The sequence below is a fragment of the Tachyglossus aculeatus genome, chromosome 1, assembly GCF_015852505.1.
Source record: "Tachyglossus aculeatus isolate mTacAcu1 chromosome 1, mTacAcu1.pri, whole genome shotgun sequence".
Classification (NCBI taxonomy): domain Eukaryota; kingdom Metazoa; phylum Chordata; class Mammalia; order Monotremata; family Tachyglossidae; genus Tachyglossus; species Tachyglossus aculeatus.
Window position 1 is genome coordinate 27,549,692 of NC_052066.1, and position 12,042 is coordinate 27,561,733.

Below are 12,042 nucleotides of genomic sequence, written 5' to 3' on the forward strand. Positions count from 1 at the left end.
CGGAGGGTGCGGGCTGGGCTGGAGAAGGACAGAAGGGAGGTGAGGTAGGAGGGGACGAGGGGATGGACAGCCTTGAAGGCCAGGGTGAGGAGTTTCTGCCTGATGCGCAGATTGACTGGTAGCCACTGGAGATTTTTGAGGAGGGGAGTAACATGCCCAGAGCATTTCTGGACAAAGACAATCCGGGCAGTGGTGTGAAGTATGGATTGAAGTGGGAAGAGACAGGAGGATGGGAGATCAGAGAGAAGGCTGATACAGTAGTCCAGACAGGATAGGATGAGAGCTTGAACGAGCAGGGTAGCGGTTTGGATGGAGAGGAAAGGGCGGATCTTGACAATGTTGCGGAGGTGAGATGGGCAGGTTTTGGTGACGGCTTGGATGTGAGGGGTGAACGAGAGAGAGGAGTCGAGGATGACACTGAGGTTGCACGCTTGTGAGATGGGAAGGATGATAGTGCCGTCAACAGTTATGGGAAAGTCAGGGAGAGGGCACGGTTTGGGACAGAAGGGATATCATCATGTGGGATAGGGACTGTGCCCAATCTATCATGTATCTACCCAGTGTTTAGGGAAGCGCTTGGACCAAAGTGAGAGCTTAATAAATACTATTTTTAAAAAAATCTGGCTGTACCTCTTTGCGTTTCTGGTCCAACTGTACCCTGAGAGACTCTAGCTCCTGTTCTCGGTGCTGCAAGCAGGTTTCCAGAGCCTGGGTTTGACCTTCCCATTCAGACCTCTTATGAGCCACCATTATATCGATCTGTTTCATCAGCTCCTGAAGTTCAGCCTCACAAGATGTCAAGAACCCCCTGCAGACACAAAAAAGGAGCACATTAAAATGACAAATAAACTGGTCCTATAGAGAAGGAGCATGGCATAGTGGATGGGAGTCAGAAGATCATGGGTTCTAATCCCGGCTCTGCCACTTGTCTGCTGTGTGATCTCGGGCGAGTCACTTCACTTCTCTGTGAAGAGAAGCAGCGTGGCTCAGCGGAAAGAGCACGGGCTTGGGAGTCGGAGGTTATGGGTTCAAATCCCTACTTCACCACTTATCAGCTGGGTGACTTTGGGCAAGTCACTCCACTTCTCTGTGCCTCAGTTAGCTCACCTGTAAAACGGGGATTAAGACTGTGAGCCCCACGTGGGACAACCTGATCACCTTATATCCTCCCCAGTGCTTAGAACAGTGCTTTGCATATAGTAAGCACTTAACAAATGCCATAATTATTATTATTATTATGTGCCTCAGTTATCTGTAAAATGAGGATTGAGACTGTGAGCCCCATGCGGGACAGGGACTGTGTCCAACCTGATTCGCTTGTATTCATCCCAGCACTTAGTACGGTGCTTGGCACACTGTAAGCACTGAACAAATACCAGAATTATTATTACATAGTAAGTGCTCACCAAATGCAATTATTTTTATTACTATTCATATCCTACAGATCACTCATATCTATCCCTTTACATCGTAAGCTTCTTGAGGGCAGGAATCATGTCTATCAATATAGTAGTACTATTATCGTTATTGTCATTGCTATTAGTAGTAGTAGTAAATTTGTGAAGCACTTTCTTCATGCTCAGCACCATATTAAGGGCTGGGATAGATACAAGATAATCGGGTCGGACACATTCCCTGTCCACGAGGGGCTCACAGTTTAGGAAGTGGGGCAGAGACGAGGCACTAAATCCTTATTTGAGGTGACTGAGTGCTTTAAAGGTGTCGTGAAGGTGGATGGACAACCTTGGAAGCTTTTGAGGAGTAGGGAGATGTAGAATGAATGCATTTTTAGAAAAATGACCCAGGCAGCAGAGTGATGTTTGAAGTAGGGTGGGAAGAGACAGGAGGTAGGGATGTCAGTGAGGCAGATGATGCCATAGTCAAGGCAGGAGGATAGGAGAAGTGCTTGGATCAGTGTAGCAGCAGTTTGGACGGGGAGGAAGAGGTGGATTTTAGAGACGTTGTGCAGGTTGAATGGACAGGATTGGGTGAGAGATTAAATATGTGGGTTGAATGAGAGAGATGAGTTGAGGATAATGCCCAGGTTGCGGGCTTGTGAGACAGAGAGGAGAGTGGTGTTGTCCACAGTGATGTGAAAGCCAGGCGAGGTCAGGGTTTGGGTGAGAAGATGCAGAGTTATGTTTTGGACTTGTTTAGTTTGAGGTGCCAGTGGGACATCCAAGTAGAGATATCCTGATGGCGGAAGGAAACGCAGGCCTGCAGAGAGAGATCAGGGCTGGAGATGTAGATTTGGCAATCATCTAACTCGGGATAGTAATTGAAGCCACAGGAGAGACTGAGTTCTCCAAGGGTGTGGGTCTAGATGGAGAATAGAAGGGGATTCAGCACGGAGCTTTGAGGTACTCCAACAATTAGAAGTGGGGGGGAGGCAGAGGGGGAGCCCGCAAAAGAGACTGAGAAGTAGCAGCCAGAAAAATAGGAGGAGAACCAGGAGAGGGTAGTATCAGTGAAAGCCAGATTGGATAATGTTTCCAGGAGAAAGGGGTGGTCTACAGTGCTGAAGGCAGCTGAGAGGTTGTTGAGGATTAAGATGGATTTGTCAAGAAGACGGTCACTGGTGAGCTCAGAGAGGGCAGTTCCCACGGAGCGAAGGGGGAGGAAGCCAGCCTGGAGGAGGTCGAGGAGAAAATTCGAGGAGAAGTAGTGGAGGCATCGGGTGTAGACAACTTACTCAAAGTTTTTGAGAGGAATAAGGGTAGGGACCGCCTCTGTATGTTGCCAACTTGTACTTCCCAAGTGCTTAGTACAGTGCTCTGCACACAGTAAGTGCTCTCCAAGTGCTCGCCAAGCTAGCTCTCTTCCTCCCTTCAAGGCCCTACTGAGAGCTCACCTCCTCCAGGAGGTCTTCCCAGACTGAGCCTCTTCCTTCCTCTCCCCCTCGTCCCCCTCTCCATCCCCCCCATCTTATCTCCTTCCCTTCCCCACAGCACCTGTATATATGTATATATGTTTGTACATATTTTTTACTCTATTTATTTATTTATTTTATTTGTACATATCTATTCTATTTATTTTATTTTGTTAGTATGTTTGGTTTTGTTCTCTGTCTCCCCCTTTTAGACTGTGAGCCCACTGTTGGGTAGGGACTGTCTCTAGATGTTGCCAACTTGTACTTCCCAAGCGCTTAGTACAGTGCTCTGCACACAGTAAGCGCTCAATAAATACGATTGATTGATTGCTCAATAAATAGGATTGAATAATAATAATAATGATAGCATTTATTAAGCGTGAATGAATGAGTAATAATTGTGGTATTTTTAATAATAATAATAATAATAATAATGGCATTTATTACGCACTTACTATGTGCAAAGCACTGTTCTAAGCACTGGGGAGGTTACAAGGTGATCAGGTTGTCCCTCCAGGGGCTCACAGTCTTAATCCCCATTTTACAGATGAGGTAACTGAGGCATAGAGAAGTTACGTGACTTGCCCAAAGTCACACAGTTGACATTTGGCAGAGCCGGGGTTTGAACCCATGACCTCTGACTCCAAAGCCCGGGCTCTTTCCACTGAGCCACGCTGCTTCTCTGTTAAGCCGGGTACTATACTAATCACTAGGGTGGATACAAACGAATTGGGTTAGACAGTCCCTGTCCCACCTGGGGCTCACAGTCTCAATCTCCATTTTACAGATGAGGTAACTGAGGCACAGAGAAGTGAAGTGACTTGCCCAAGGGCACAAGCAAACAAGTGGCAGAACCGGGATTACAGCCCGTGCTCTGTAGGAGGAAGAAGAGGTGATAAGTGGATGTAGCTGTTGGGTTAAATGAGGGTTTTTTTAGAATTAGGGATACCTGGGTTTGAAAGCTGTGGGGAGGAAGCCACTGGAAAGTGAACAGTTGAAGGTGACAGTCAGCTAGGGAAAAAGAGAGAAAGTGTTCTGATAAAGTATGAAGGGATTGGTCAGAGGTGGAGGAAGAGAAAGTAAGACTTTGAGAGGAGGCAGGTGAATTCCCTGGAGATACTGCTGGGAAAGGCAGAAGAGTCAAAGAGGGAGCAGGAGGAAAGAGGGTCTGGGGCAGAGCAGGGGAGATTCTAGGGAGATCACACCTCATGATTTCAATTTTATCAATAAAGTATGTGGACAGGTCAATGGGGGAACAGATTGAGGGGGTAGGGGAAAAGGTTTTTGAGGAGAAAGTTAAGCATCTGAAACAGCTGGCACGGCCAGTGTGGACATGGAAGTCATTCATTCATTCATTCACTCAATCATATTTATTGAGCACTTACTGTGTGCAGAGCACTGTACTAAGTGCTTGGGAAGTACAAGTTGGCAACATATAGAGACGGTCCCTATCCAACAGTGGGCTCACAGTCTAGAAGGAGGACACAGAGAACAAAACATATTAACAAAATAAAATAAATAGAATAAATATGCACAAATAAAATAGAGTAATAAATTCGTACAAACAAATATACATATATACAGGTGCTGGGGGGAGGGGAAGGAGGTAAGGCGGGAGGGATGGGGAGGGGGAGAGGAAAGAGGGGACTCAGTCTGGGAAGGCCTTCTGGAGGAGGTGAGCTCTCAGTAGGGCCTTAAAGGAAGAGAGCTAGCTTGGCGGATGTGCGGAGGGAGGGCATTCCAGGCCAGGGGGAGGACGTGGGCCGGGGGTTGATGGTGGGATGGGCGAGAACGAGGCCCGGTGAGGAGATTAGCGGCCGAGGAGCGGAGGGCGCGGGCTGGGCTGGAGAAGGAGAGTCAATAAGAATGGAGAAATATTTTTGCTGAGCAGACGAGAGAGCAGAGTTAAATTAGGAGAGGACGAAATTTGGATAGACAAGGTCAGCCTGGTGATAGGATTTCTGCCAGCAGGAGTAGAGGAAGCGGACTGAGATGGTGATCCAGGGTTGCAGGTTAGTGGTACGAGGTCAGTGGAGGGACAGGGGAATGAGGGAGTTGAGTACAGAGGCGAGGGCAGTGTTGAGACTGTAGATTTGTGCATCAAGAGATGGTAGTTTGGGTACATAGAATAAATGGGGGGTGATGACTTTAGAACATTAGATGAGGGGGTGAAAAGCTTGGCAGTCTCAGTGGGGGGAAAGGACAGATTTGAGGGGAGGGGCTGTGTGGGAAAGGAGGCAGGGAAGGAGGATGTGGTCAGAGAGTGGAAGTTCAGAGTTGGTGACAGTAGAGATTGCATAGTGACAAGAGATGTTGAGATCAAGTGGTGTCCAAGTTGATGAGAAGGTGAAGTGGAGCAGGAGGTCACTTGAGTTGGTTAGTACAGTGCTCTGCACACAGTAAGCGCTCAATAAATACGATTGAATGAATGAAGTGGAACGGTGGCTGGGGACAACCACATGGACAATGAAGTCCCCGAGAATCAATATAGGGATGGAGAAAGAGAAGAACATTAGAAAGGTCTCCAAAGTTGCAGGAGGAGCCTGGGGGTGGCAGATGACCACAACTAGTACCTGGAATGGATAGTAAAGGGAGATGATATGAGTAAGCATTCACTAAGCATTCAACAATAATAATAATGATGATGGTATTTGTTAAGCGCTTACTATGTGTCAAGCTCTGTTCTAAGCACTGGGGTAGACACAAGCTTATCAGGTTGGACCCAGTCCCTGTCCACACGGGGCTCGCGATCTTAAACCCCATTTTACAGGTGCGGTCACTGAGGACAGAGAAGTTAAGTGACACACTCAAGGTCACACAGCAGACAAATGGTGGAGTCAGGATTAGAAACCAGATCCTTTTAATAATAATAATAATAATGATGGCATTTACTAAGCGCTTACTATGTGCAAAGCACTGTTCTAAGCACTGGGGAAGTTACAAAGTGATCAGGTTGTCCCAAGGGGGGCTCACAGTCTTCATCCCCATTTTACGGATGAGGTCGCTGAGGCTCAGAGAAGTGAAGTGACTTGCCCAAAGTCACACAGCTGACAATTGGCGGAGCTGGGATTTGAACCCATGACCTCTGACTCCAAAGCCCAGGCTCTTTCCACTGAGCCACGCTGCTTCAGGTTCATGCTGTAATCACTAGGTCGTGCTGCCTTTCAATAAATACTGTTGATGACTGAGAAGGAGGAAGAATGCTCGCCACACTTCCCTCCGTAAATATCTCAAAACACATCCTTGCCAACTACTCACCTAGTTAATCACAAACCCTGGAGCAGGCATTTCTCCGACAGTTTGCTCGTGTCTGTTGGAGCAAGGTTTCAACAGAATGGATGTCACACTGATCGAAAGATTCCTAAGTAGTACAGAGGGGTTTCAGTTCTATCTTTGAAAAGGATCCAAAACGTTTCTGTCAGATTTGATAATCTAGGCCCTGCAGACACTCGTCTGGCCAGAAGTTATAAGGAACAAGTTGGCTAGCTAACGGGAGAGTGAAAAAGAAATTTACAATGCTCCAACACGAAATCCATCCTTGAGTCATTGGTGGACTGATTGTGATCTCCCATGGCAGCAGCATAAATTCTACTTAATCAGTGGAAGCGGGCAAGGCCTGCATCCCATTTTCAAGTCCCACCAAATGCCGGATCTTATACCTGCCTCTACAGTCCGCGGGTGTCACCTCTCCTAGTAGTACTGGAAAAGCCCAGTACTAAGTACTGCAGGAAAATCAATCAATCAATCAATCGTATTTATTGAGCGCTTACTATGTGCAGAGCACTGTACTAAGCGCTTGGGAAGTACAAATTGGCAACACATAGAGACAGTCCCTACCCAACAGTGGGCTCACAGTCTAAAAGGGTGGGCTCACAGTCTAAAAGGAAAAGTTAACTGATGAGCCATAGACCATAGTCCATGGCCGCCGAGGGGCTCATCAATCCATCAATCAATGGTATTTACCCAACTTGTACTTTCCAAGCGCTTAGTACAGTGCTCTGCACACAGTAAGCGCTCAATAAATACGATTGATTGATTGATTTATTGAGAGCTTACTGTGCACGGAGCACTGTACTAAATGCTAGGGAGAGTAATAATAATAATAATAATTTTGGTATTTGTTAAGCACTTACTATGTGCAAAGTACTGTTCTAAGCGCTGGGGGGATAAAAGGTGATCAGGTTGTCCCAGGGGGGGCTCACAGTCTTAATCCCCATTTTACAGACAAGGGAACTGAGGCACAGAGAATAACGCGTCTGACTACAGATCCAAAGACTGTAGGTTCGACTCCTGCCTGGCTGGCTTTTCCAGCGCTTAGAGAGCCCCTTCCTTCCTCTCCCCCTCGTCCCCCTCTCCATCCCCCCATCTTACCTCCTTCCCTTCCCCACAGCACCTGTATATATGTATATATGCTTGTACATATTTATTACTCTATGTTTATTTATTTATTTTACCTGTACATATCTATTCTATTTATTTTATTTTGTTAATATGTTTGGTTTTGTCTCCCCATTTTAGACTGTGAGCCCACTGTTGGGTAGGGACTGTCTCTATATGTTGCCAATTTGTACTTCCCAAGCGCTTAGTACAGTGCTCTGCACATAGTAAGCGCTCAATAAATATGATTGATGATGATGATGATGAAGCTTTGCACATAGTAAGCGCTTAATAAATGCCATTATTATTATTATATTATTAAGTGACTTGCCCAAAGTCACACAGCTGACAATTGGCAGAGCTGGGATTAGAACCTCTGTCTCCAAAGCCCAGGCTCTTTCCACTGAGCCACGCTGCTTCTCTGCTGAGTACAAGATAACAGAATTGGTAGACACGTTCCCTGCCCACAAAGAGCTTATAATCTAGAGGGGGTGCACGGTCTGCAAGTGAGGAGGCTGGCAACAGACACACAAGGAACGATGAAAACATAAAAGCAAGAGACAAGAGGTTGATGAGCAATACGATGAGAGCCGTGAGGCACGATCTTCGGGATCTTCGAGGCTGAGGCCACAAAAAATACCGCCACACAGCCTTCTTGCCGCTCTAAAAGTTGAGGAGGCCCCATGCTGTTCACAATTAGACAAGCAGCGTGGCTCAGTGGAAAGAGCCCGGGCTTGGGAGTCAGAGGTCATGGGTTCGAATCCCGGCTCCGCCACTTGTCAGTTGTGTGACCTTGGGCAAGTCACTTCACTTCTCTGGGCCTCAGTTCCCTCATCTGTAAAATGGGGGTGAAGACTGTGAGCCCCACGTGGGACAACCTGATCACCTTGTTTCCTCCCCAGCGCTTAGAACAGTACTTTGCACATCATCATCATCATCATCATCATCAATCGTATTTATTGAGCGCTTACTATGTGCAGAGCACTGTACTAAGCGCTTGGGAAGTACAAATTGGCAACATATAGAGACAGTCCCTACCCAACAGTGGGCTCACAGTCTAAAAAGCACATAGTAAGCGCTTAACAAATACCAACATTATTATTATTATTATTCTCTGGGCCTCAGTTCCCTCATCTGGAAAATGGGGGTGAAGACTGTGAGCCCCACATGGGACAACCTGATCACCTTGTTTCCTCCCCAGCGCTTAGAACAGTGCTTTGCACATAGTAAGCGCTTAACAAACGCCATCATCATCATCATCTGAGTCCATCCCGGGCTGAACCAGGGGTCTATGGGAGATCCAGCGGCTCCCCAAGCAGCCGGCTCTGGAATTCCAGAGTGCGGGAAGTGTGGAAGGGAGAAGAGAGGGCAGATGCCGATAGTCGGGATAGTCACGGAGAACCGTAGCGCACTCTCGTAGGAGGCCAAATGGCTGAGGAGAATTCGGCCGCCTACCTCTTCTCCCAAATCTCCAACTACAACCCAGCCCTCACACTTTGCTCCTTGAATCCCAACTAGGCCTCGCTGTTGTCTCTCTCGTTGCTGACCTCTTGTTCACGTCCTCCCTCTTGCCTGAAACCCTCTTCCCACTATGGGAAGCAGCAGCGTGGCTCAGTGGAAAGAGCCCGGGCTTTGGAGTCAGGGGTCATGGGTTCAAATCGCGGCTCCGCCAGTTGTCAGCTGTGTGACTTTGGGCAAGTCACAACTTCTCTGGGCCTCAGTTCCCTCATCTGTAAAATGGGGATTAAGACTGTGAGCCCCCCGTGGGACAGCCTGATCACCTTGTAACCTCCCCAGCGCTTAGAACAGTGCTTTGCACATAGTAAGCGCTTAATAAATGCCATTATATTATTATAGGGGTCTGGCGACCACTACCTTCCCCTCCTCAAAGCCTGACTAAAATCACATCTTCTCCAGGAAGGCTTCCCTGATTGAACTTTCATCTCCCTGCCTCAGTTTCTCTCCCTACAGTGTCCCTTATGCGCTGTAGTCCATATTCACTAAGCACTCAGGTACTCTCCTCCCACCCTTTCATTCATTCATTCATTCATTCATTCAATCGTATTTATTGAGCACTTACTGTGTGCAGAGCACTGTATTAAGCGCTTGGGAAGTACAAGTCGGTAACATATAGAGACGGTCCCTACCCAACAGCGGGCTCACAGTCTAGAAGCAGCGTGGCTCAGTGGAAAGAGCACGGGCTTTGGAGTCAGAGGTCATGGGTTCGAATCCCGGCTCCGCCACATGTCTGCTGTGTAACCTTCGGCAAGTCACTTAACTTCTCTGAGCCTCCGTTACCTCATCTGTAAAATGGGGATTAAGACTGTGAGCCCCACGTGGGACAACCTGATCACTTTGTATCCCCCAAGCGCTTAGAACAGTGCTTTGCACATAGTAAGCGCTTAACAAATGCCAACATTATTATTAGAAGGGGGAGACAGACAACAAAACAAAACATATTAACAAAATAAAATAAATAGAATAAATATGCACAAATAAAATAAATAAATTGAGTAATAAATACGTACAAACATATATAGAGGTGCTATGGGGAGGCAAAGGAGGTAAAGTGGTGGGGACGGGGAGGGGGAAACTCTTAAAACCCCACCCACACAGCACTTAATAATAAATAATAATAATGGCATTTATTAAGCGCTTACTACGTGCAAAGCACTGTTCTTTATGTATCATTATTCTAGGTAGCTTCCCTTCCTTGTAATTTGATTTTAATGTTTGTCTCCCCTGCTAGATTCTCACTGAGAGAAGGGATCATATCTATTTTGCTGTTGTACTCTTCCAAGCACTTAGTACAGTACTCTGCACAGAATAAGCCCTCATCGCGTATTGACACGCAGCGTGGCTTAGTGGATAGAGTGAAGGCTTGGGAGTCAGAAGGTCGTGGTTTTTAATCCCGACTCTGCCACCTGTCTGCTGTGTGACCTTGGGAAAGCCACTTCACTTCTCTGTGCCTCAGTTACCTCTTCTGGAAAAAGGGGATTGAGACTGTAAACCCCACATGGGACAAGGTCTGCGTCCAGCTTGATTTGCTTGTATCCACCCCAGGGCTCCGTACAGTACCTGGCACACAGTAAGAGCTTAACAAATACCACAATTATCATTAATAAATGACTGATCGGCAGGTTGCGACAAAGGGCCCCGAATAATCCACAATTCAGATAATAAATCTCAAATTTATTGAGAGTTGGCTGGAAGATGCTGACGAGTAAGCCAAGAAAACTGAGGGGCTGTGACAGATAGCGCAGAAAGCGAGATTAAACTAGCCCAACAGCTTTTGCATAAGTACGTAAAAGGAATCAACAGTGCCTTTTCACCACGGAATGAAAAATGTGGAGGGATTTGGCATATAGTAGAGTTCATCCACATGGCAAGAGGTCTCTCACCCCATCGGTTGAGAACGGCAGGGAGACGCAGCTGTGATGAATGGATGCAACTCGGTTCTTTCTGAGTGTTCAAATGAGAAATCTCCCTAGATTGCTAAAACCATCCACAGATATTACTATCTGAATCGGCAATGCTCTTTTTTTTTTTCACCAGTTGTTTGTTTCTCCGGGAACTCTCAAGGCCACATTCAGCCTTCGGAGGTACAAAGAGAGACGGTCACAGGAACGCCTCACACACGTATCTCCATCAAGTCGGACGGGGGGAAAACGGTTCGGTCTAATGCCGGCCGGAGCTGGAGCCTGCTATCAACCGAAGTCAACTTACCCTCCTTGCCCTCTTCTCTGCATTCCTTCCAACAGTGCCTCCATCACCAAATCACCCCTCTTCTGGCAGCTGGAAAGGTAAAGAAAATCACAGGTCGTAAAACCGCAATTCATCAGAAAGTCTGGGCTGTCAGAGGCCGCAGCGAAAGAATGTGCGTGGAAACATCCAGACGATAGAAGAGGAACGTGGAAACGGAGACTTCTCTGGGAGAATGCAGAGGCCGGCAACAGCTCTCGTTCCAAGGCATTTCGGAGCCAAATGTTTGAAGGTTACATCTGAGAAGACGACTCGTTTTAAAGTGATGTGAATTATAGCTCACCGATCATCCGATAGTTGATGAGAACTGTATCTTGGCTCAAAGTGCACACGCCATATGGCACGGAAACAGCCAACGTCAGGAACTCCATGCTTACCTGGCATCCCTTATATTTAATTCCCCAAAACATTCAACCCACTAGTCAGCTCTGTATGCTTTTTATTAAGTGCTTATTACATGTCAAACTCTGGGCTAAGTGTGACTCTCTGGGGAGCAGAGAAGTAACACTTTGGAAATACAAGGTCAGGCACATAAGCCTTCTACCACTGGTGAACTCTCCCAAGAGTTCGGTTCATTGCCCTGCACACCATAGATGCTCTATAAATATTGGCGATTGACTGATATGATCAGAGCAACAAGTGAGAACAGATACGATCAATTTGACCACAGACCAGTTGCATAAGCAAAGTTCATTTTACACAAAACAATTCACTGGATTTTTAAAACGTCCAGCACAGCTTTTGCAAAGGATTAGAGGGACACCCCCCCCCCCCCCACCCAATTCAGGGCCGGGAACACAGTCAAACCGATAACTCACTGAGCTCTATATTTCACTTTCACGATTAAGTTGCTGGTTCCTGACTAAATGGCTGAAAACTGCCAGGCTCCAGGTCACTTGGGTAAGATACCGAGAAAGCTGGCAAGCGGAGGAAATGTCAACCCCCAACCGAGGAGTGTTGGCCATTTATTTCAGAATTTTGTGGATTGAGAATTGTCCCGACTAGCTGTTGGTGGATTTCTAAGTGATGACTCC

At 46.9% G+C, this 12,042-nt stretch overlaps 1 protein-coding gene across 3 annotated transcripts in view; it reads right to left on the reverse strand.

Moving 5' to 3' along the window:
* CEP63 (centrosomal protein 63) overlaps positions 1 to 11,034 on the reverse strand; it is a 98,932-nt gene extending 87,898 nt beyond the window's left edge. For all 3 annotated transcript variants that reach the window (XM_038744458.1, XM_038744457.1, XM_038744456.1), the window contains exons 1-2: positions 10,973 to 11,034; positions 631 to 808 (exon numbers count right to left, since the gene is read on the reverse strand). In XM_038744458.1, the coding sequence (XP_038600386.1) occupies positions 631 to 808; positions 10,973 to 11,016 (222 nt within the window). In that variant the 5' untranslated portion in view covers positions 11,017 to 11,034. The remainder of the gene's footprint in view (positions 1 to 630; positions 809 to 10,972) is intronic.
* Positions 11,035 to 12,042: the final 1,008 nt, after the last annotated feature.